This window comes from Eumetopias jubatus, unplaced genomic scaffold, assembly GCF_037043125.1.
Source record: "Eumetopias jubatus isolate StellerSeaLion01/CBP00866 unplaced genomic scaffold, mEumJub1_p1.0 scaffold_3, whole genome shotgun sequence".
NCBI lineage: Eukaryota > Metazoa > Chordata > Mammalia > Carnivora > Otariidae > Eumetopias > Eumetopias jubatus.
In genome coordinates, this window is record NW_028274809.1 from 63146114 (window position 1) to 63170647 (window position 24534).

A 24534-nucleotide genomic window follows, 5' to 3' on the forward strand; every position below is an offset into this window, starting at 1 on the left:
AAAAAAAAAAAAAAAAGAAGAAGAAGAAAGCTACCAGGTAAAGCAATGAAGATTATAGGGATCTTGATATAATGACAGCCAATATTCTGTGGTTACAGAATCAGTCGGAGGAGGGCAGAAGAAGACCATGGGCTTCGACCTCGCAGGGAAGCTGCTAATGACGGAAGGAAGAGGAAATCCACCATTTAGCCGCCCGGTGCTTTTCTCTTTGTTATTGCTTGACATCAATAAAGAATAGCTTCTAATGAGGGCTCCCAAAGCCTGTGCCAAGGCCCCAGTGCTCAGCATTGTAGCACACTGTGGTTTTGCTGCTTCATCATTCAATACTTGTTATGATCATTTCAAACTGGGAAAATTGACAGGTGGAGAAATAAGAATGTTGTCAAATCTTGCTAACAATGAATTTAAGTTATTCAACTCATAGTTTCTTCAGATGAAATGACAGCTTTACTTGCAATGATGATTTTCTTTTTCTTTTAAGAATGTTTTGGGTTGTGGGGGTGTGGCCTGCATTTCCTTAGGGGGACTTCATCTTTCAGGGAAGATACTATTTCAGAGGTTTCCAATTTGGAGCACATACCACACGAGATGTGTGAGATAATCTATCATATCTCCAACATTATTTGTATTCCTTTTTGCCTAGACACGGTTAGCAAGCTTACTCTTATTTAACAAATGAGTCGACACTGGTGCCCACCCATGGACAATTATGTGCCCTGGAGGGAGAGTGGGGATTTTAGAACCTAAGAAGCTGACATGAGCCCTCACAAATGTCTTCACTTTCAGTGTCCTGGGACATGTGGCCATTTGCATGTGTCTGGGACACGGGATTTACAGGTATTTCTTCTAGCTCGAATTAGATTACACACACAAAATTAACAAATTTTGTTTGTCTCAAAAAGATTTCTGCTGAGATGTAGATTGACATTAGTACTGCCAATGTAAGCACAAGAAAGCCACAAGGAAATGTCAGAACTGATGCCTTCTCCTGCTCCTGGTTATGAGGAAAAGGCAAAAACTGGGATGATCTGGTGAAATCTGAAAAGAAGTTAACCAGAAAGTTTAAAATTATCAAGAGGACTATTAGAAATATGAATTTACATTTACTACGATTAAGGCTGAACCTTGCTCAAGGGTAAATTTTGCCTGGAAACGTCACTCAGTGATCACATGAAGGCATCATGGTTAGCTAATCATTTAAAATATTATTTCATCTCTATCTCATCCCTCAAACACTTTTTTATGTTTTATAATGTTCATAGCATATTAGTATAATATATAAAGTGCTACATATGGTATACAATATTGGTAAAGTACATGATATAATTCATCATATATGTACATATATTTTTTACTTACATGTGCTGAGAGATATGTAATAGGGTCCCCATGGAAAAATTTGGACACCCTTGGTCTAATTTGTCATCTGTCAATAGTACCTTTTAAAAATATATGTGGACCAGGAATGATTTAGAATCCCTCTCATGCTCTGCCACATGACAGCTCTGCAGAGACCCCACACACAGCAGGGAGTCAGCCAGTTCTCTTGTGTTCATAGCTCAGAGTAGGAAATCCATCCTTCTCCAAGCCACATGCATGTAGCCGGCCATGACAGGTTACCTTCTGCTTCTCCTTCTTAGTCACAGTTTGCCTGGAACTTCCTACAAGATGGGAAAGTGCCTCATGCTTCTTGGTACTAATCATTAATTTCTTCTTGGCCTAGAGTCAAAAACATACAAAAAAGCAAAAATGGATGAGAATCAGATATCAAGAGAAAAACTCTTCTGTTCTGGAACAAGTTATGTTCATGTGCTAGCTTAAATGATTGTGCAATTTTAGTTCTTCATCTCTGCCCTCACCACAAAATCTGCCTGGAATATCACAGTGGCTAACATTTTGCCCTGAAACCACTGTATGTTTTTTCATTATATCGAGTACACTCAAGAGGGTTATACATTTTTCCGAATCACAAAGGCCCGCAAGCCTTCAAAACATCATTCTGGCTAGCATCATGACGGGAATGGTTTTACCACAAAATCATCACAGCAGACATGGAAGACCACCTGCATCATTCTTTTAAATCAACCTGGGTCACAACTGAGGTCATTTTAAGATGCTCTCTTAACACTTACAGCAGGGCGCCTGGGTGGCTCAGTTGGTTAAGCGACTGCCTTCGGCTCAGGTCATGATCCTGGAGTCCCTGGATCGAGTCCTGCATCGGGCTCCCTGCTCAGCAGGGAGTCTGCTTCTCCCTCTGATCCTTCCCCCTCTCAGGTGCTTTCTCTCTCTCATTCTCTCTCTCAAATAAATAAATAAAATCTTTAAAAAAAAACTTACAGCAAAGGGGCAATTTTGCACCTGATGCAAAGGCTTCAGAGGTGGGCATTTGCCTGGCATCTTGTGAAATGACCTGCACTGGCAGTGAGGGGGTGGGGGGTTGGGTAGGAAGAAGTGCGTTCAAAGTCCTCCTACTCTATTGATGCCTCAAACCTCAAAGTGGGTTATGACCCAGGTGATCATTTCCTATTCTACACGGTTTCAACTTGGCAGAAGATGATGTTCCAGAGAGAAAATGAGAAAACAGAACTTGGTTTGAGTTGGATCCAGCCTGTTCAGGAACTGGATTGATTGAAAGACTGTTTAGTTTTGCACCTCAATGTCATAAGGACTGCAAAACCGGGTAATGAAGGGAAAAGTTCAGTTCCCTCTCTCTTTAGGAATCAGAGGCAAAGCCTTCCGAATGTCTCTCAACCCATGTAGCCTCTGCAAAAGGGAATTCAAGGAACAGGAAGCTCACTGACCCTCTTTCTCTGCCTCTAGTCAGTCACAAGCCCACGGGGAAATGAGAGCATGAGGGAAGAACTTTGGGTCTTTAAAAGGCTTCCATTTCTGTCTCCCAACTGACATGCTGAAAACTTCAATTGCAACTGGGGAGAAAATCATTAGAGCTCAAGAATTTTATGTTCTCTAATTTCTGTGTCACTCTTCATAAAAAAAATAAAATCATTTTATTTAGAAAAATTACTTGGTGGAAACTGGGAAAGAATAAAAGATGCTTTTTTTGTTCTTGAAAGCAATTATACATGCCTAGCACGGTTTCTCTCTTTTGGTCCGTTATATTGAATTTCCTGGGAAGGCTGAATATTTAGAGAATGGATTTTAAAAAACAAATTCTGTTTGGGGTGCCTGGGTGGCTCGGTTGTTTAAGCATCTGATTCTTGATCTCAGCTCAGGTCTTGATCTCAGAGCTGTGAGTTCAAGCCCCACGTTGGGCTCCACACTGGATGTGGAACCAACTTAAAAAAAAAATTCTGTTTAAGAAAGCTCATAAAATCAAGAACAAACTAAAACAAATGACTGGACACTGATTATGAGACTTTTAAACATTTATGATAAAAGTGATGCTCATGAACATTCTTTTACCAGTACTACTATTGCAGGTATAGAAATTCATTTATCTCAAACATTTCTTTATTAATGCCTTTGGTCTTCCGCAGCCCTTGATTTCAGCAGGAGCTTCAAAGGCAACAGTGAGGACTGAGTTGGGGCTGCCTGTTTTTGAGGTTATTCGCCACTAGCAGCTGTCTCCTGCGGAAAGTTCTCTTTGGGTACTGATACTCTGGAGAGGAAAAGGAAGTTCAACTTTTGGAGCACAAGTTCTCTCAAAGGGGATCACCGGGTTTTCTTCACAGATTCCCTCTCCACTGGTTTCTGGTTCTCTCAACTTGAATTCCCCTTAAACTGGATTGTTCTAGAATTATCTTCTCTACATATATATGGGTTCCATCTGTTATTCTCTCTCTGCGTAAGAACCCATAATGATATGCTCTAAATTCTCACACCAGATCATAATTCCTCTCCTTGGAATTCATTTACTGTTTCCTGCACATATGTTAGCTGGCCAACTACGTTTTAAATTACTCGCAAATAGGAACAGCGTCCTTGTACCAAGGGGAGTACGAGAAGAGGACCACACATATTTGTGGCATCAGTACACGTCTTCCCCTTTACACATGGCTCCTCACCCCTCACGGCACTCCGCTCACTAGTGAGACAGAGATCGCGAACGCCCTTCCACAAATGAAAAATCCAAAACTCGGAGAGTATTTGTCACTTGCCCTAAGCTACAGATTATACAGGGAGGCAGTCAGTGCAGTGGAATGGGTAAGAGCAATGACTTATAACAGTTCTTGGTTCAACACAACCGGCTTTAGGTAAATTATTTACCTCTCTGTGTCTCAGTTTTCCCCACCCATCTGTCAAATGGGACATACCATATCGGTTTGCTTTTTTTTGGGGGGGGGGGGTTGTTGCAATGACTGAATATATAAATACATAGCATTTGCCACACAATAAATGCTACGGCTGTTAGCTATAAATAATAACCATATTCTGAGCCCTGCTCTTCCATCGGTTTAGTTGAAAGATAAATCTATACAATAATTCAGGGGAGGAAACATTTTTCTCTTCAGTTAGCACTTAGATATACTAACACTAAAACACAGGATCACATTCGTGCAAAAGCAAAAAGGCTCAGACCGAAAAACTGAGTTTGCATAAATGACATTCATATGTATACTTGCCTTGATTTGTTGATTCCAGTTGCCAATGACAAGATTTGCTGCCTTTTCAACTTCGTTATCAAGCTACGAACAGAAAAAAAGAGACACGATTTTTTTTTCTTCTTCTGTCTTTCTGTTGAGTCATGGTGCTGGCTTATGAATTCTGGTACAATCACTATCACAATCCATAGGAATTTCAAAATCCTACAGGGGACATATAAATCCTGAGAAAAGTAGCCAAACTAAACTATCTTTTCCCCATGTCAAAACCTCTTGACAGACGTTAGCTTGAAGGCATTTGGTAAAATAACTATTTTTGTGTAAACTGTGTAACTATACAAGAACTTGTAAAAAGAACATCAGTGTGTGCGACCTGCGTGGAGGGGGTCTTGCATAGTTTGGTGTCCCTTTTGGTCCCAGCACGTCTTCAGCATCATTCCATGTTGCCTAATCTTTAGCACCATGACAATGCCTAATAGTCCTGGCAGTGCTAATTTTACTGTCTCATTGCCCCTGAAGTGAATGAAGACTGTTACAATTTCAAAGAGATTGAATTCTTTATCATAATGAACTTTTCTCTTACTTTTAAACAGCCAAAGGTACAGTAAAATAATGATAAAAATGCATCTAGACAACCCCCCAAGGAGATCAGACTTAAGTGAGGGCAAAGCTTTTTTTCCTCGACCATAGACAGATCAGCTATCACTCAGCCACGTTGAGATCTAGGAACGCTGCCCTTTTATTTTGTCCAGCTGATTGAATTTGGAATATACGATTTACTGTAACAAATACAATGAAAATAGTTTTGTGCACTATGTCACTTTTGACTCTGTGTGAAATGTGGAGCAAGTTCACTCTAAAAATAATTTTCATCTTTTTTTTTTTTTAAGTAGGCTCCACACCCAATGTGGGGCTTGAACTCATGACCGTGAGATCAAGAGTCACATGCTCTACTGACTGAGCCAGCCAGGCGCCCTAAAAAAGTCCTCCTCTTTTATCTTCTGTAAGAGAGTGGGCCGGGATGGTGGGGGTGCAGCGCGGAGGGGCAACGCCGAAATAAAGGTTTGGAAACTGGACCAGCAGTTTGAGGGATCATGCTGTTAATTATCCAAAGCCCTATGATAATGATCATGGCGCTGTGCCTAATTTATGGTAAATACTCAGGAAATGCTAGTGATTATCGTATTATTATGGGGTATGCAGAATATTTTGTAACTAATGAAATATCGACTGGTTTTCAGTTTTGATTAAGTTGGTTTGCACAGGTGGAAGGTGATATTGCTTGGTAGTAATTACTGTATAAATTTCCCCCATTACCCCAGCCCTCAGTAGAACATCCATTCTGGTAAAAATACACATATGCCCACACAAACATCAATTCCATTTCCTGACTCAGTTTAATGAATTTGAATAAAAATGTTTTTGTATCATTTCTCTTCCATCCCAGTGTTTATAGATCCCTCATCTTCCTAACTTACTACCTTTAGGACCTCCTTTATCTGGCTGTGGTCGCTTGAAACCACCCCTAGCCACTGCCCCTTCCCTCCACAAGGGCCACCCATGACTGCTTCTGAACTTCTAACCTGCACCTGGCCTTGAACCAACTGTGACCATGACCTCACCCCTATCAGAGTTGAGCAGTGTTTATTAAACACCTCTTTATGTCGCCTGAAAATAGATTTTAAAGTTCTTAACGACTGTATGACACACAAAGAAAAAGAAGCACAGATGAAATTGTTCTGGAAGAAAAGGGACACAGGAAGACCAGCCAATATGCTAGACAAGAGGACCAGGTGCCCCTGAAAGAATTGTTTAGTTTTGTTTTTCCCTGTCCCCAATTTTAAGACTACTTGAGGACTACACCTTAGTATTGCCTTTACCTAATCCCAAACTGTTAAGCACCAAAAACATGTCTTTTTAAAAATTGTGTTTATAATTCTTCTGTTTACAGAAGGAATATCTATTCATTGAAAAACAATGGAAATACAAAAAGTACCAAAAGATGAGATAAAAATAACCTCAAATTCCACTGTCTAGAAATAATTCTTTTTTTTTAAAGATTTTATTTATTTATTTGATAGAGAGACACACAGTGAGAGAGGAGAGAGGGAACACAAGCAGGGGGAGTGGGGGAGGAAGCAGCAGACTCCTGCTGAGCAGGGAGCCCGATGTGGGGCTTGATCCCAGGACCCTGGGATCATGACCTGAGCCAAAGGCAGAGGCTTAACGACTGAACCACCCAGGCACCCCTAGAAATAATTCTTATTAACATTCTCATGAGGTTCCTTCAGATTTTTTTCTATTCATATATACATATATTTACTTTACAAAATTGAGGTCATTTTTATTTAACACTATATAGTGAAAAAATTTCCATGTCAATAAATTCTTCTGTAATAAGATTTTAATGGTTGCATAATATTCCATTGTTTGGATTTAGCATGATTTATTTTTGAATAATGAAGAGGTTTCTAGTTTTTCACTATTATAAACAATGCTTTAACAAATATCTTTGTACATAAATCTTGAGCTCACGTTTCTTTTTATGACAAATCCCTGAAAGCTAGCATCACTTTTGATCACCTTTCATTCCTTGGGTCAAAGACAGAAATCTTGCTTTAAGATAGATTTGACTCACTGATTTTCTCTTCTTTTCATGTACACTCAGGACTTGATGAGTTGGTTTTATTGCTTCCAACTCAATCGCTTTGCCAAGTTTTCTGGAAAGAGAACATAAAAAACACACAAGCATAGTATTAGGATTTATATCTACTTTCCAAATTATTCTCTGGGTAAATAAAACGGAGTGTTCCAGCCTGTCTATTCAGGGCAAGTTTGAAGCAGAGTATCTGTAGCACGCCCACTTTAAATAATTAAATATTTATGCCTCCCCCTGGGGTTGGGGTAAGCCCTGGGGGTGGGGGTGGGGTAGGGAGGTGGGGGAAGTGGGAGGGGGACACTCACTGATGCAGGTCCGCTGCAGATTTCATGCCCTCTGAGACCCAGGCCCAGGCACTAACGAGACAGCTGGAGGCAAAAACAGGAGGGCACAAGAGTGGGTGTCATTTTCCCAGTGAAGTCTGAGCAATGCAGCATCATGTCTGATTCACTACATACAGCAATTGCCCTCATTTCCCTAATCTTATCTCAATGTGTCCACAGGATTCAATTCTGCCAATTTATTGATTTGCACTGTAGTCATTACATATACAGCCTTTTTGCCATCATTTTTCTTTTCATTTTCCATTTCATATCTGTAGAAAATCAGGGAAATAAAGTAGCCAAGGGTGAGCAGGCATTTAGAACAGGCAGAAGATCGTGTGCTAGGTAGGGGGAGAGGAGCCTAATGACCATCTTCTCAGGCTCCTCATTTCACCAGTGAGTACACTGAGCTAGGCTCAGAAAAGTTAAGTGGTGGAGGACCCAAGAGCCCTAGGACGTCCCACGTGCTGCTCTTGGGGTTGGGGTCCAGCTACTGTTCCCTGCTGGCTTTTAGGACCACAGCTCAGATACTTTGTTTTCTTGTAAGCAGTGTCTCCATTTAACAAAAGGAGAGCACCTCCCTCTCTCTAACGGCGCGGGCCAGGGTGGGGGTGAGGGTAGGAAGTGTGACGCTATTTTCTCCCACAGAAGGGCATAGCTCACAGCAGCCCAAACACTGGCCTTCAGAAGCCAGAAGGATAAGCTCAATTGCATCAGTAAACCTCAGGGACCGAAGCCTGTGTAGACTTTGATGGAGGGGCGGGGACAGATCTGTGTCCCTACTGAAATCAGGATGGTGCAGAGGTTTTCCCTCCAAGTGACTTAGGTTGCATCCTGCAGTCAGAGAATTGGAGAGGTAGACCAGAGGATGCCAGATTTTCTGCGTGTCCGAAGCCAGGCACAAAACCAGAGGCCAGAGACTACTCAGTTATAGGAAATTGCAAAAAGCACAAAGTGAATCTGTATCGATAGGAAGTAAATCGGTGGTCGTTTAGGTGGGGTAAGGATTGCAAACAGGCATGAAGAATCTTTTGATGTGATGAAAATGTCTATGTTTTGATTTTGGTGATGTCTATATAGTGTATACATCTATCAGAATTGACCAAACCATACACTTAAGAAGGGTGCTTCTTGTTGCATGTAAATTAAACTTCAATAGAGTTGATTTTTAAAAAAGGAACCCAGGCACCCTTTGGGGAAGAGAATCTGACATTTGCTTCTCAGAGTTGCTGAACAGCAGAGCAGGAAGCCTAGAACTTTGGCCTCAGAGGGGTCTGTGTCTCTGTTTCTTGTGTGACCTTGGAAAGATCGCTTGGTTTCTCTGACCCTCACGTAATTGGTCTTTTAAAATAGAAATAATTCAGGTTACCTACACAACACAGGTTTTGGGTATAGATAAAAGTCCAATTAATGTTTATTATTAAATATTGTTGGACTAATCCTGGTTAACCAAACATTCCGGACATGTCAACTCTTTGGGAGCATCCACGCTGGATGCTAGGATTGCAACACAATAAGACCCACACCTCTCATTCTTTAGGAGGTAATTAGAATCAAAGTCATAATGAACTCCATGCCAGGTATTAAACACACTTCTTGTATTATCTCATTTAATCCTTACAACAATTATATGAGATAGGTTCTATTTCCATTTTAAATACACACTGAGAGGTAAAATAAATTGCCCTCATTCACCCACCTGATAAGGGGTAGAGGTAGAATTTAAATCCGGGCAGTGTCAATGAAGTCTATACTCAACCATTCAGCCATACTGGCTGCTTCTCAGTCTAATAAAATACACTCCTAAAAATAAAGCTCAAAGTCAAACAATTTCAAAGCCATTATTTGCTGTTACAGAGGATCCCTAGGAAAGAGTAAGAATGTGAGCTCCAGAAGGCTTCTTTCTTTCCCTCTCTCTTTCACCATCAAAAGAGGTCTTTGCCATGGCACTGCCAGCTAGGGGTGACATCTGCAAGCGTTGTAACCAATTATCATTAATCGACCATTTTTAGACTCTCTTTTAGAATATCTAGTATCTTTCTTCTCTTCCCCAAAAGAAAAAATCGACTTCATTCCAAAATGTATTAAGGAAAATGTGAACCACCATTTTTTCAGGACCCAAGGTGCTAATCTCCATGTACAAGATCTCGTATAATATACACCTCCCTCTCCCAGACCCGCACACATATGCACCATGCAACACATATCACTACTCCATCTAACATATGGAGGAAATCAAGGCACAGAGAGGCCAGGTTACTTGTCGGAAGTCATGGAGTTGAGATAAGGCAGGATTCGTACTTCTTGACTCCAAGACCTTCCAACTTAATGGCACTGCTTCCAAAGTAACCTATCATCACTGAGGCTTATTATGAATATGGGTTTAGGAGTCATAAGGACACTGGATTAGCCCAGTTCTGCCACTTATTATCTGTGTCATTGGGGCAAGTTTCTTAAAACTCTCCAAGCCTCAAGACCTGGTCTGTAATAGGGACAATAATAAGACTTGCAAAGGGTTGTTGAGAGGATTAAAGGAGAGTATCTGTAAAAGCACTTAACACCATGCCTGGAACACAGTAAGCCCCCAAGCCAGGCTTAACACTGCGTACCTGCCACATTTATAAGAGGAAGCTAGAATTGAACATATGTCACTTTTTATAACTCTTAAGAATTATTTTGCCTTACCTGTTTCATATACTTACTTTTTTTTTGTGCTCTGCAAAGCTTTGCTTAACTTGATTGCCAGTTTCTGAAGTCCTTTGGCATAGTTAATCTCCAAGTTTGCCCTGTTAGCAAAGGGATAGTTGGTATATAGGATGTTCTGGCCAGACATCAAACACACACACACATACACACACATGTGAAGGACGGCTCATCCTGACAATGCAATGTATACACAAGGAAGATATGATTTGTTTACTCTAAGGATCCTTTTGTCCTTAGGTGAAATCCTTAAGGACCTCCAAGAAGATCCTACAGAGGGAGAGTTTTACTTTAACCTTCTTGTATACCAGTGTTTGAATTGTTTGCCCTTCCTACCCCGCAAAGATGTTAAAACCCTAACCCCCAGAGCCTGTGAATGTGGCCTTATTTGGAAATAGGGACTTTGCAGATGATCAAGCTAAGATGAGGTCATCAGGGTGGGCCCAGGTCCAATATGGCCGTGTCCTTATAAAGAGAGGAAATTTGGACATAGAGACAAACACACACACACACACACACACACACACACAGGGAGAATGCCATGTGGAGACGAAGACAAGAGATTGGGGTGATGCATCTACAAGCCAAGGAGTCCCAAAGACCGTCAGCAAACCACCAGAATTGAGAGAGCAGCGTGGACCAGATTTGTCCTCACAGCCCTCAGATGGAATTGACCTGGCTGACACCTGATCTCAGACATCTAGCCTCCAGAACTATGAGACAATACATCGCTGTTATTTAAGACACCCAGTCTGTGGAAACTTGTTATGGCAGACCTAGCAAACCAATTCATGGAGTAAGGAATGGAAGACTTTCCTGCTTACTCTGGGACATTAGCACCATCAGATTAGCTCTAGATTATAATAGCTGGCAATAAAGTGATAAATTATGATGAAGTTAGCCAAGAAGCTTTTTTTGTTTTGTTTTGTTCCAGGGATGTTTCTGAAGGCCTCGGTGACACCGCTGTCCTCATTATAGATGATGTTGGATATGATGATGGTTTCTCATTTTGCCATTTCCAGCTCTCATTTGTTGAGATACGTAGACTTTTTTGATATCATTCCAGGACTTAAGTTTCTGAAGAAGCAAAACAGCCTCCTTGGTCTTCTTGTAGGCTTTGTCTTTATTTTCAGCCACCAGAGGGAGTTTAGGAACTTCCTCAATACAGCGACCATTAGCCTTGAGCAGCTCTGGTAAGGCCGAGGCACCCACGCGGAGCAGATGGCATATTGCTTCTGGGTTTGTTCACTTTACGGTGCCCAGGGCACCAGGCTTTGGATGGTGCAAACATGAAGATCCTGTGACACATATTTCCAAAAGCACTGTGGCTGCAATGATGAGTCCCACTGCCTCAAACTCTGGGCACCCAAGCCACAGCTCTGACGGTACCCCCAAGACTCAGCCCTTGTTTGATGACCTACTAATTCACTAACAGGGTAGGGCTGTCTGTCATTTTGGCGCAAGTTGGTGTGAACAAAGTTCATGGTATCTGGTTGAATGGGAGCTTTGACAACAGTAGGCAAAGTGACATTTTTGCCAGATGACTCCCCCTTTTCAGAATACACTGATGCCAGTGGACAAGCACATATCATGGCAGGGAGGGCAGAGCGGGAGGCGATGCGCTCCTCTCAACCCAGTGGCTCCTACACGACAAGCAAGAAGTAGTTTCCTAATGGAAAAGTGCCGAAGTGGACAAAACCAGATTTAGAAAATGAATTTCTGTTACTTTGTATGCAGGACAAGACTCAGTAAGAAATCTGGGCATGCCTCCAAAAGCAAACTCCTTGGTTCTTTTGAATAGATTGAATCACTGTCATCTTAAACTGATTTTACCGTGTCCTACTTATAGGCCCATCTATAGATAAAATGAAGACATACTCTTATTCATCTTCTCACTTTCACTGAAGATAATACAAATGTAGGAAATTAAGTTCACTCTGTATTGTTTTCCTTCTTAATTTGGACCAAAATAGGTTTGTTTATTTTGTTGTTGTTGTTGCATAGATTTTAGCCTTTGAATTCTATTTTTATTATGACATATCTTTAGAATTATTTATGACTTCACTTCATTTGGAAACACAATCCCAGAACTCCCTAATAGCTAACTTAATACCTGCATTTTTTCAGCGCAGTGAAATTAGACTCAGTGTTATGGGCCGAACAGAGAAAGATAGCTCTGTTTTATAAAATGGGATCCAGAGATCATGGACTATTGACAGATTGCTAAATTTCTATTCAGCTTTCCCTTTTAGTACAGTGGTGCTCTGTTATTTTTGCCACTTTTTGAAGGAAAGAAGGCCATTGTAGAATGCACGTTAAGGCCTAGTTGCAGAAAACAACATTTGGAATCAGAACTTGCCCAAGAATAAGGAATGGCAATGGCAAATATCTTTAAAAATTGAAGCTGATAAATATCTCATTGCATTTAAAAATATATTTCTGCACTCTAGGAATATGTCCCAGCTGATGGAGAGAGAGAATGCACCATCACCTTGATGAACCTAGATGCTCTAGAAGCCCAGACCTCTATCTCTGGAATGGCGTTAGGCTCTGCTAAAGGGAGTAATCAGACCTACCTCAAGAGGTTTTATGATGATTAAAATGTGCAAATGACCCAAGCCTAGGAGGGGCTGGACAACGAGATCGATTGCTGGATTGACCTACAAAATCTGACACCTGGCTCCCTCTCTGATATCCCCTCCTACCAGTCATCCCCGTGCTCCTGCTTAGTGGCCAAATGCCATCCTGCCTCAGGGCCTTTGCACTTGCTGTGGCTGGGTAGTTTTTTGCTACATAACCACATGGCATCTCCTTCATGTAAACCCCAACAGGTCTTGTGCTCTTGTGCAAACAGCACTACCTCAGAAGCTACCCTGTCACTATCCCCCTACAGCCGTATTTATGTCCTGGAATGTACCACAATCTTACACCACGTAGTTTCCCGTGTATTTCTAGGAACAATTCTAGGAACACACCTAGAATGTAAGATCCACAAGGGCCAGAATTTGTTTTGTTTGCTGCTATATCTCTAGACCTAGAACAGTGCCAGGCACATAAGAGGTACTCAGCATGTACGTCTTGAATGAATAAATCAATAAATGGACTTCCCATCAGATCTTTGTTAGAATTTTTAACTGGTCTCTGCTACATTTGTTCTTGGTTCTTGAAGACCGTAAACTATTTAGATGCATTCCTGCCCTGATGCATTACTTCGCCTTCATGTCAGAGTACACTGCTTTCTAGCCCTTATAGTAGCTAGACAAAAACCCTGTTCTAGTCCGTCACTAACCAGAGGGTTTTGAGGACTTTCTCTTCCAGCATTCCATTCTTACTTGGAAGCAGCACAGAGAGCATGAAATGTGATGAAGCGTGCGTACTGCTCAGCTCAGTGCTGGGCACCAAACAAGTTCTTAATAAATAGCAATTTTTCTAATCTGATTATTATGTACCCCAAAGTATCTCTAAACATTCAGAACACCCCAAATATACAGAGATGGGAGATGTGGGGGAAAGAATCCACAGTTTGCTCATCCATCAGCTCCAGAACAATTCAGAATGGCTTCTAAAAGGACAGGCAAAGCTGTTGGGGACAGGCTTTCCCTCAGAGGCTTTCCCTCAGAACTGTTTCACTTTCAGAATGTTCTTGCAGGCTGTACAAGGAGTCCCAGAGGCCAAGCAGAAATAAAGAGGACAATTGCCAGAAGGAAGTGCTGCTTTCCTTTAAATTGTTAACTTAATCAGATTCACCTGGGGGAAAAGCTGGGCTTTGGTGTCAAGAAAGGAAGAGGGTCCTGCTGGCTTTGAAGTGATTGCGCTTCTGTGCTGAGCGGGGCCACCTTTACTCCGCAGCCGTAGGAAACCAGCCGACAGAGATTCAATTACCACGCAGCAGTGTTTCTCTTTACACCCAAGTATCTTATAAATCTGGGCAGACTGGTAGTTTTACAGGTTGGGATAGAGCTTAAAAATTCCAAACAGGGGCACCTGGGTGGCTCAGTCGGTTCAGTGTCTGCCTTTGGCTCAGGTCATGATCTCAGGGTCCTGGGATCGAGCCCCGCATCGGGCTCCCTGCTCAGTGGGGAGCCTGCTTCTTCCTCACCCATTCCCCCTGCACGTGTTCCCTCTCTCGCTGTGTCTCTCTCTCTCTGTCAAATAAATAAATAAAATCTTTTAAAAAAATTCCAAACAGTGCTCTCTTGACAAATGTGTTGCCATCCTTCGTGACATGCGGCTGACACTTGACCTGTGTTCTGTCTACACACAAAAGAGCGACATCCAACATTTCCTGGGCACTTACAGCATGCCAGGCACCGTTCTGAGTGTTTTAGGTGTATTTCCCTCATTTACTCTGTGATAATTCCCATCAGGTAGGCACACGTACTCTACCCATTTCACGGAGGGGAACACCAATGCACAGAGTCTAGTCCATTAACTTGCCTGAGGAAGAAGTTGACAGAGCTGGGACACAAACCAGGCAGTCTGGCTGGAGAAAGTGCCTGCTTGGTTATTCCAGTTTCCTACCTCTGAGGGTGGGGAAGAGGCTGGAGATGGAGAGTTGCGGGGGAAGGCAAAGGGAAGTACTTTTGAAAACTGACACCACCTCTCACTTGGCCTTTTCGGGCAGTGTTCTGAATCACCACCGCTCCCTGGGGCTTAGCAGCTAGAGAGCAGATTCCCAGCAGCCTCGGTGCTGACAAATGAGCTTGCCCAGCCTCTTGTGAAAGCAGCAGTGCAGTCCTAAGGCATGTTCCCAGATGCGGAGGAGGTGGTAAGGCTCTGGACAGCGGGAGGGAGGGAGCTGTGATATCGGCTGTCCCCAGTGTAGCTCTCTGGGCCTCTCAGAACAGCACTACACTGTGTCCGCACCTCTCCACCTGCAGCGGGATGGTGACCCTACCACGTTTTAGACGTGGCATTCAAACTGACCAAGCAAAGCAGGCTGCAAACATCTGCTCTTTCATTTTAAACCCTAATGACATTTCAGGCTTCTCGGCAGCATACACTGCCAGTTAGAAGGAAATGAAATGCAATAGGGTCAGGAGGATGGATGCGGGTACATGAGGAGTGGAACACTCTGAGCTCTCTTTTCGGTGAGTCTGCCTACTAAGGGAGAGTTCCCTGCCTCTGGCAGCCAATGGCCTTTATCTTAACAGAGGTTAATGGGTAAATTCCCCCCCAGAGAAAATTGCTCTAAGAAGCCATGTTCCAGCTGGCAAGCAGAGAGAGAGAGCTTTTACCTTTATAAGTCAGAACATTTGTAAATTGAAACAAACACTGCCATGTGGCTCATCTGCGCTTATGGTCTAATTGTGTGTGTGTGTGTGTGTGTGTGTGTGTGTGCATGTGTGTGTGTGTATCTCCTTTCAGAATTCCTGCTAAACAGAAATGAACTTTTCCCAAGGCAAAGATGGCAACGTGCGCCCCTGCATCCATTGGTTTCTTCTCAGTCCTTTGAAGAAAGCTGCTTTTATCATGGTTTCCAGCATGCAAAGGGAGTTAAGAGAGGCAGAGTGAGTTTGAGACAGAGTATTTTCATTCCCTCATTAAAATGATCAGAAATGAGCTTGTAAAAACACGTGCTTAACGTTCTAGCCCTATAGCTACTGTATGTAATGGGAGTTGAGATTTTTTTCTCCAAGCTATTGTCTTGGCACGTATAAAATTGATGATGTATGTATACATACCTCGATGGGTAACTCAAACTCAGAATTTTCCAGTAAGCCTCAAAGATCCTGAACCAGGGAAATGGCATGCACTGACTTTTAATCCATTAATATTCTAATTTCCTCTCAACATGTGGAGGCAGGTCAATAAATTTTCATTAGTAAGACTGAAGACCAACCAATAAGTAAAAGACCAACATTTGTCTTAGATTTTAAAATAAATGACACTTTTGAAAGAAAGGAGAGAGGAAAAATATGTGGCATCAGATTCAATATGTTAGATAGAGCACAAATTAAACTGTAAGGATAGAAGTGACCAAGTCATCAATTTTAGCATACCCTGCTCTACTAAAATTAAGATGATAGAAAGTGATTAAAAAAAAAGAAAGAAAAAGATTGTGGCTGGCCCCTATGTCTATGAGGGACTAATTAAAACTGAACTAAAGCTTTCTCAAGCTTGGAAACAGCAGGTGACAGAGTCATCCCTTCATTGTGAATTAAGAAGGAATTGTAGTAATCTGAAATCTTTGTTCATGAATCACCCCCACCCCTTGTTGCCTACTTTCCAACACCAGCAGCTTCCACCTTGGGGGCTGGTGTGCTGACATTGTCCACCCAAGCCTTAGCAGTTTGCCTTTTGAAAGATGGTCGTAAGCCCATCTTACAAATGAGCTATCTTTAAAAGTTAGTTCTTTAAAGGACATTTTTACATGGAAGCTCTGTTATTCAAGTGGCTAGGCTCTTTGGCTAGCCCACAACGCTAACCCCTTCATCAGTATTGATTGCCTTAATTCTGGCTGCTAAGAACAGTATGAGAAGCTGAAATGGGAGGGCCAGACCTGGAGGACCCCTCCTTGGGTGTCCAGAATGAGACTGCCACTCAAGTTACCGCCCACTTCCGGCCCAGGGAATGCACAGCTGTGGTCGCTCTAGAACTTCAGATTCTCCCTCCCTGGTCATTCTTGAACCAGTGAGGTCAGTGGAGTCAGGCGGAAGTGTTGTTGTGGGGGAAGTCAGGTAAAACAGACAAGAAGGGCACTATTCAAAACTTTTTAGCTGGAAAACAAAATTTTATACAGAATCTCACCATGTCATAGAAATGTTATATTCTGATATAATGGGAATGGGAGGGACAAGGGAGCTAAGCCCTGCCCATCTAACTTCTCCTCACTCCCTAAAGTGGCCCCTGAGTACTCCCACAGACCTCTGTGTTACCAGCTTTAAAAGCTACTGGGCTTGGGGCGCCTGGGTGGCTCAGTCGGTTAAGCATCTGCCTTCAGCTCAGGTCATGATCTCGGGGTTCTGGGATGGAGCCCCGCATCAGGCTCCCTGCTCATCGAGGAGCCTGCTTCTCCCTCTCCTGCTCCCCCAATTCATTCTCTCTCTCTCTCAAATAAATAAATAAAATCTTTAAAAAAAAAAAAAAAGCTACTGGGCTTAATGGCTGCTGATGTCCCTTCCCAGAGAGGACCTTAAGACTCTGAAGGGAGGGGGCGCCTGGGTGGCTTAGTTGGTTAAGCCACTGCCTTCGGCTCAGGTCATGATCCTGGAGTCCCGGGATCGAGTCCCGCATCGGGCTCCCTGCTCGGCAGGGAGTCTGCTTCTCCCTCTGACCCTCCCCCCTCTCATGTGCTCTCTCTCTCTCATTCTTTCTCTCAAATAAATAAATAAAATCTTAAAAAAAAAAAAAAGACTCTGAAGGGAGCTGGACCAGGGCCTTTGAACACGTTGGAACACCCACAGTAGTGGTGCCCCAAACTGCCTGCCCAGTTGTCAGATGCCCTTACACCAAGCCTGCGTTGAGCTGGGTAGAAATCAAAATATATCTTCTTTCCCACGTCCTCCTCTGTATATTAGGAATGGATGAGAGTACATTCACACTGCCTCGGGTTGTAAGAATTAAAAAAAACTAAAAGAGACCAAGTATAAGACACATCTAACACAGTGCCTAATCTGAAGATTGTGCTGGATAAATGGTGTCTTCCATGGTTTTGTCATTCTTTTTTAGCTTTTGTTCAAAATAATATTCTATATAGTATGTAAGTTAATTTCTTTGACACACTAATTTGCTGCTCCTCAGAAATAGCCTAACTTGAAAATTATGAGTGCCTGAAGTCATTCCTACATTAACACATTCATTCACTCAGTGAACATCTATTGAATGCCTGCTCTGTGCCAGGCTCTGTTCTGGTCACGGGGATACACAGACTCTCAAGGAGTTCAGCCTCCAGTGGAGGAGACAGGCAAGTGAACAGACTATAACAGTATAGGGCAGTAGGGTCTAGAGCAGAGATAAGCATTAGTTCTATGCATCTCTGAGGGGTACCATTTTGAGATGGGACGGTAGTCAAGGAAAGCTCACATGGGATAACCAGTCTTGAAGATGCATTGACTGGAGACTGGTAACCAAGGTGAGGAAGTGTCTACCTGACAGAGGATACAGCACGCACAAATTCAGAGACCCATGATGGTGGGTGGGAGCTAGTGGGACAGGTGCCACAGACGCATGAAGGGGGGGCAGTGACTGTCAGTGGTTCAAAAGATGCAGAGGGGTAGGGCTCAAGGGTAGATGGAGAGAGAGACAAGCTAGATAAGAAGTCAGGCCCCCTTTATGAAAGGTCCTTTTATAAAATACTATGAGGGCTGAATTTTATACTAAAGCTCGTGGAAGTCTGTGAAGAGTCTGAAACAGGGTCATGGCCACAGAGTGGAAGATGCATTAGAGAGACAGGGACAGGGCCCTCATCAGCTCCCTAGTCGAGGTAACTTCACTTGGATTAGAAAAAGGAGATCCCCTGAAGAGACACAGCTCAGGTTCAGGGTGCAAAGCTTGAGGGTGGAGAGTGGGTTAGATTTCTGCCTTCACTCAGCCCCTCAGCCAGGTAATCTTGTGCAGTGTACAAACTACACCACTTCAAGACAATACTCCTAGACAGAAGAACAGGTTAAGAAATTTTTTTCCCAGAACAATGGCAGAGGCCATGAAATGAGAAGAAAGCTATAGGTATGGAAGGCGTTTAAAAGAGAGACACATGAAGGCTTGGTTATGAGGTGAGGAGACACACGAAGGCTTGGTTGTGAGGTGAGATAGAGGAAGGGGTCATAGACGGCTCCCAGGTACTGGGCTTGATTGCGTGGGCAGAGGTCCTAGTCACCATGGTAAGAAAATCCAGGAGTAGCAGCTTTGGGGAAAAGTTGATACACTCTGTCATAGATAGGTTGAATTTGTGGTTCCATGGGACACCCAGGTGGAAATGTCCAACAGAGTGTTGGCTATATGGCTTGGAGTACAGATAAGACATTTTGCCTAGTAACACACATGTGCAAGTCTTCAATATGCAAAAAAAGAGCTGAAGTTGTGGAAGTTCTGATCACCCAGACCAGGGGTAGAGTAGAAAAGGTTAGGATTTATCAACGTTTTCATTTCTATCATTTATTCCTTTGTTGACAGCATCCATAATGAGTCATGGATGGAACGATGACCAATTACATTTCCTCCTTTGTTTTATTCTTTTCTTTCTTTTTATTTATTTTTTAATGCCCAGAGCAGCGGCACTTGCCATCTGAAAACCTGATCTTGAGTTTCCTTACAGAGGAACAGTTGATTTTCCCATGAAAGCCCATTTAAAGACTAGCGGTGAAGGTGCAGGGGACTAAACCTTCACAAACAGTTTCTGGGCATGTGCCTTTGTCCTTTAAGTCCAATCTGTGATTGTGTTAAAGTGAACCCAGCAACTTTGACGTCAGGCATCTTGGGAGCTGGTGTGTGTTTCTGGCTAAATCGGAGTTGCTGCTACAAACAAAGGGAAAGTGAAGCCACTAATTGGATAAAAGAAGCTAACTATGACCATGAATTGCAGAATTTCCAGGCAAAATGATGTTTCAGTAACAACTGTGCTTTTCCATCACCACCAATTAGAACAAATTGGTAGGCAGCTGAGCTTGGCAATGCAGCATTATCTGGACTTAAAGCTTGATTGTGATGCTGTCTCTTGTAGCCACGTGCTAATGTGAAACTGCCATGCAGAACCACATTCCCATGGATTCGTAAGCAAGGTGTCTGGAACTGTTATTATCCAAGGACAGTAGAGACCTTGTTCTAGTAATGTAGGATATCTGTATTCCAAGAGGACCGTTTACGTGCCTGATGGGGTTTCTTATTCCTTGTCTATACTTTAAGTAACAGGATCATTTTTATAAAAAGTACTGGCTTTCCATGTATTTTTCTAGTGTAAGGGAAAGGAATCATTGACTTATATGTAGTAAGTCTACCCAACGAAGAGGACAATATGCCCAGCACTCATGTCTGAATGGCTGATGGGAAACAGCTTTTTTATCTTTTGTATATCTAGGGTAATAAATCCTGATTTCTCAGAATGGAAAGAGTAAGGCAGCTACGTTATGACCATTCCTCCTATTGACACGGTTATGATGTCAATTCAGTTCAAACACCTTGTAGGAAGAGTAATGTAGGTGTAATAATAAGAAAATAAACCCTTAGCTAGCTTTCATTTATTTATTCATTCACTCTACAAGTATTTGCTGAATGTATATTATGGGACTGATACCCTTAGTTCGAAGAAGCCCCATATGCTCCCTCACGATACCTTTTATTATGCTGGCCACTGGATTTGTCTTCAAAATTTTCTACGTCATAACCTTCAGAATCACTCCCCATGGGAAAGAAATAACCCAATCCTGGCATGCGAAGTGACCTCTCTTTTGCCAGTTAACACATAGAAATACAGATGGAAAAAACACAATGTGTTACATATTCATGGATTAATAGAGAGTTTGTGTCCATTAGAAAACAGTTCTCCCAAATTACCTGTTCTTTTAGTGTGGATGAACATCCTTCAGTTACCCAAATGATCCAACAGCAGAGCCAAGGAAGGAGAGCCTGAAGTTCAGGTGTGAGGAGACATTGCCAAAAGCACATTTACCAGGAATGGATACAAAGCAACTCAAATGGCATCTTGGTTAAGGAGAAGTTATTTAATTGTATAAGATCAACTTTACGAAAGAAAACAGATGAACATATGGTAAGGGGGAAAAGAAAAAAAGGAGAGAGGGAAACAAGCCATAAGTCTCTTAATGATAGAGAATAATAGAGGCTTGATGGAGGCAGGTGGGTGGGGGATGGGCTGGATGGGGGTGAGTAGTAAGGGCACTTTTGTTGGGCACAGGGTGTTGTATATAAGTGATGAATCACTGAATTCTACTCCTGAAACCAATATTCCACTGTATGTTAATGACTTCATATTTTAAAATTAACTGATTAATTAATTAATTAGCTTTACAAAATAGGAAAGCACCTATTGCATAAATGACCTAATATATAGCATAATTTTGCGGTCGGGGTAAAATATTAGATTCCCCTTTTGTATTTATGCTATGTAGTTTTTATCCCAGAAAAGTGCATGTAATTTTGCTAACCAGTAGTATTCTTTAGATCAAATTCTAGGGGGCGCCTGGGTGGCTCAGTCGGTTAAGCGTCTGCCTTCGGCTCCAGTCATGATCCCAGGGTCCTGGGATGGAGCCCCCCATCGGGCTCCCTGCTCAGCGGGGAGCCTGCTTCTCCCTCTCCCTCTGCCTGCAGCTGCTCCTGCTTGCGCTTTCTCTCTCTCTGTCAAATTAATAAAAAATCTTAAAAAAGAATCTTCAAATTCTAAATTCTGCTCCATAAGAAGGTAAAACCATGGAGAGAAATATTCTTAGCTACCCAAGTGTTTTTTCTTCATTAGAGCTCGTTTGCTGCTCTAGAACGTGTGGGTGGAAGGCTTTGTGCATGACTAAGTCTAGGAAAGATGGTAGCCCGAGGAAGCAACTTCAAGAGAGACACAGGTCAGAAATGAGGGCTCTGGCTATAGGTAAAGTAGACATGTGTGGCAGGGTGGAGGTGTCATAAGTGACCTGGACAAGGGAAAAGCAATAATGCAGTTTGGGGGTAGTGATGCCCTCAAATTTATTCTGTTCACTGTTGAGTCGGTTTGCCAGGCATTATTTACCACCAGCCTTCTGTCTTCATAGGTCTCTACTGGGCACGAATCTTGAACACAGGTGCACCAAGGTAATCAAAGTCCAAATGACTCTACCCCAGGTCACATGCACAGCTAATATATTTACAGATGCTCCCTGATCTGCAGGAGGGAAGTGCTTTCTAATATAGGTAATGGGTTGAATTTGTATAATAGCTAACTGGTCATATTTTAAATAATTTCTTTTGAGACTAAAAAATATTTCTTACAGGAGAGATTCCCTCTCAGATTGGTCCTACCTGTTCCTCTCATAGAATCAAGGCAATTGGCTATAGAAGTAACTTACTTTAATTTTTTTCTTTTTGACTCTGTTTGACAAACCTATTTTTGTTTTTTGTTCTTTTGGTTTTTTTTTCTTTTAATAAATGCCTGTTTGAGCTTTCCTACATCATTCTTTGGCCTCATGTATGGTTCCTGATAAAGTTAATGTTCTCCTTTGCTCTTGTCTTACTAATGCAGGATGCAATTGGCCCATGTCTACCATACACGCAATTATTTTAAATTTGAAAGGGTTACCTTAAAAGAATATGCAATCTCTTCTGGAGGTCTCTTTAGAGTTGTTTATTATAGAGCTGTCTAGATGTAGGGAAATGGCTTAAAGACCCTTTATGGCCCAATTCAAAACAGGAACTTCTGTAAGTTTCTTGACTGAGTTAAGGGTGCTCATTTTAGCACAGTCACCAACTTGACACCTGATCACATCTAGCATTAAGACAAGGTAATACTGAAAATGGTCACTTTTCATTTATCAGACATTTACTGACAAAGTCAAAAGCCCAGACTCTCAAAGCTCAGGACACAAAGATGAGCAAGACATAGCCCCTGCCCTTGTAGGGGAGACAGAAATATCAATTGATAATTGCCATCAGTGTGGGCAGTACAATAATGGCGGACACACAGGCACAAGGGAGTGCCCCAGGAGGGGGTGATAAACTCAGTCTGAGGAATTAAAAGAGACTTGACTGAGCCTTCCCAAGCAGAATTACTTCCTGTTGTTTCTTGATTTTTATGGTACCCAAGGGATAAATGTGCAATAGAGGAGAATCACTCTTCAAATCAGTCTCTCAACTACCAAAATATAACACCGAGTTCTGGAAAGTAGGACAGCTTGTAATCACTCCTCCAGTCATATTGTTAGCTGCAACTAAAGAGGAAGAACTGTTTATTGCAAACGTGCGTTTTGTACCTTTGTTGAAGAATGGATGTGACCTGCTTGCAGAAATTCTCTCCATTTTGAGAAAACTCCTTTAGGTTCTTGTACACTTTATTATACTGAAAAAGAAAAGATGCACAGATGGGTTATGAGCACTTCCAAAGGTAGAACTCCTATAAATTCACAATGCTCCGTAATGATGACTGTCATTGTAAATGATCATGCAGCTACGGGGACGCACACTTTTTGGATGCGTTCCTAAAATAAAGATTAAGTCTCTTCTGCCTGGATATGAAATATCTTGGAACACTTTTCAAAAATAAAGTTGGTCTGTCTGTTTCTCCCCAGGCAATGACTCAGCAGTGGGGTGATTTTAAAGTCTGACTTCCTGTCACTTCTATTGTTCCCAGGATGGTTAAAAGTACATTCTGAAATATGCATACTGAGTAATCACTTTCTGCCCCCCCCAAAGCTTCACAATAATATTCCTGGGTGTCAAACCCCAAACTCTTTAAAGTGAATGTTTTGGGGGCCTGCGATATGAAGATGTAAATGAATAACTTGTTGGTAATATGTGCCCCGGTTCCTCTATATCTCATTTAACTCTAGTAATAAGAATGTTGTAACGAGGAGTTGAACATTTTTGTTGTACCAAACTTTTATACATGTCTGAATAAACCTTTAGAAATTCATTCCTATATGAATTTGGCCTACAGACACAAGATTTCCAAGGGAAAGTTTTTGTCATTTGATTTAGAACTCCACAATGTCACTCTGAAAATTATATTGTAAAAGTGCTCAGATGGAGAGAGTAAATGTGAATGAATTCTGCAGCTTTCCTGACACAGAGTAGCTCAGTTAGGTGGTGGAACGGTCCCAAGAGCCCTCCCTCAGAGTTTCCATCTGGGAGTTATGATACCTCATTGCCTTTTTTAAAATGAGACTTTAGGGGCACCTGGGTGGCTCAGCCGGTTAAGCGTCTGCCTTCAGCTCAGGTCGTGATCCCAAGGGCCTGGGATCGAGTTTCAACTGGGGCTCCCCACTCAGCAGGGAGTCTGCTTCTCCCTCTGCCCCACCTGCCCCCAGTCTCTTAAATAAATAAATAAAATCTTTAAAAAAATAAAATGAGATTTTTACAGAAGAGGATGAAAGTCCTCTATGAAACGAGCGCCATACTATAGCTCTTTGCTCATCTGATGAGCCAGCCTCCTCCAGCGCTCCAGGGGCGCTCAGCTGGGCACTGCATTGAGAGCTCACATTCAGTGAGCACCTACTATGCAGCCGGCAGGTTCACATACGTGAATTCTCAGGGCCCAGGTAGCCTTTCAGTTGTCAAAGGGGGACCTGGTGTATGGTGCAAGCAGAGTAGCAAACAGAGGACACGGGGCCATGGAGGAGGAAAGGACCTAAAGAAATGACCTTCGGGGCTGGAA

The 24534-nt window shown here is 42.3% G+C and overlaps 1 protein-coding gene and 1 pseudogene across 1 annotated transcript in view; both read right to left on the minus strand.

The window, feature by feature from the left end:
- Positions 1 to 24534, minus strand: part of NOSTRIN (nitric oxide synthase trafficking) — a 55850-nt gene that overhangs the window by 22486 nt on the left and 8830 nt on the right. The window contains exons 2-7 of the mRNA XM_028123444.2: positions 23135 to 23220; positions 10247 to 10330; positions 7527 to 7589; positions 7201 to 7282; positions 4584 to 4646; positions 1621 to 1719 (exon numbers count right to left, since the gene is read on the minus strand). Of these exons, the coding sequence (XP_027979245.2) occupies positions 1621 to 1719; positions 4584 to 4646; positions 7201 to 7282; positions 7527 to 7589; positions 10247 to 10330; positions 23135 to 23220 (477 nt within the window). The remainder of the gene's footprint in view (positions 1 to 1620; positions 1720 to 4583; positions 4647 to 7200; positions 7283 to 7526; positions 7590 to 10246; positions 10331 to 23134; positions 23221 to 24534) is intronic.
- LOC148164699 (large ribosomal subunit protein uL4 pseudogene) lies at positions 11090 to 11839 on the minus strand (annotated as a pseudogene).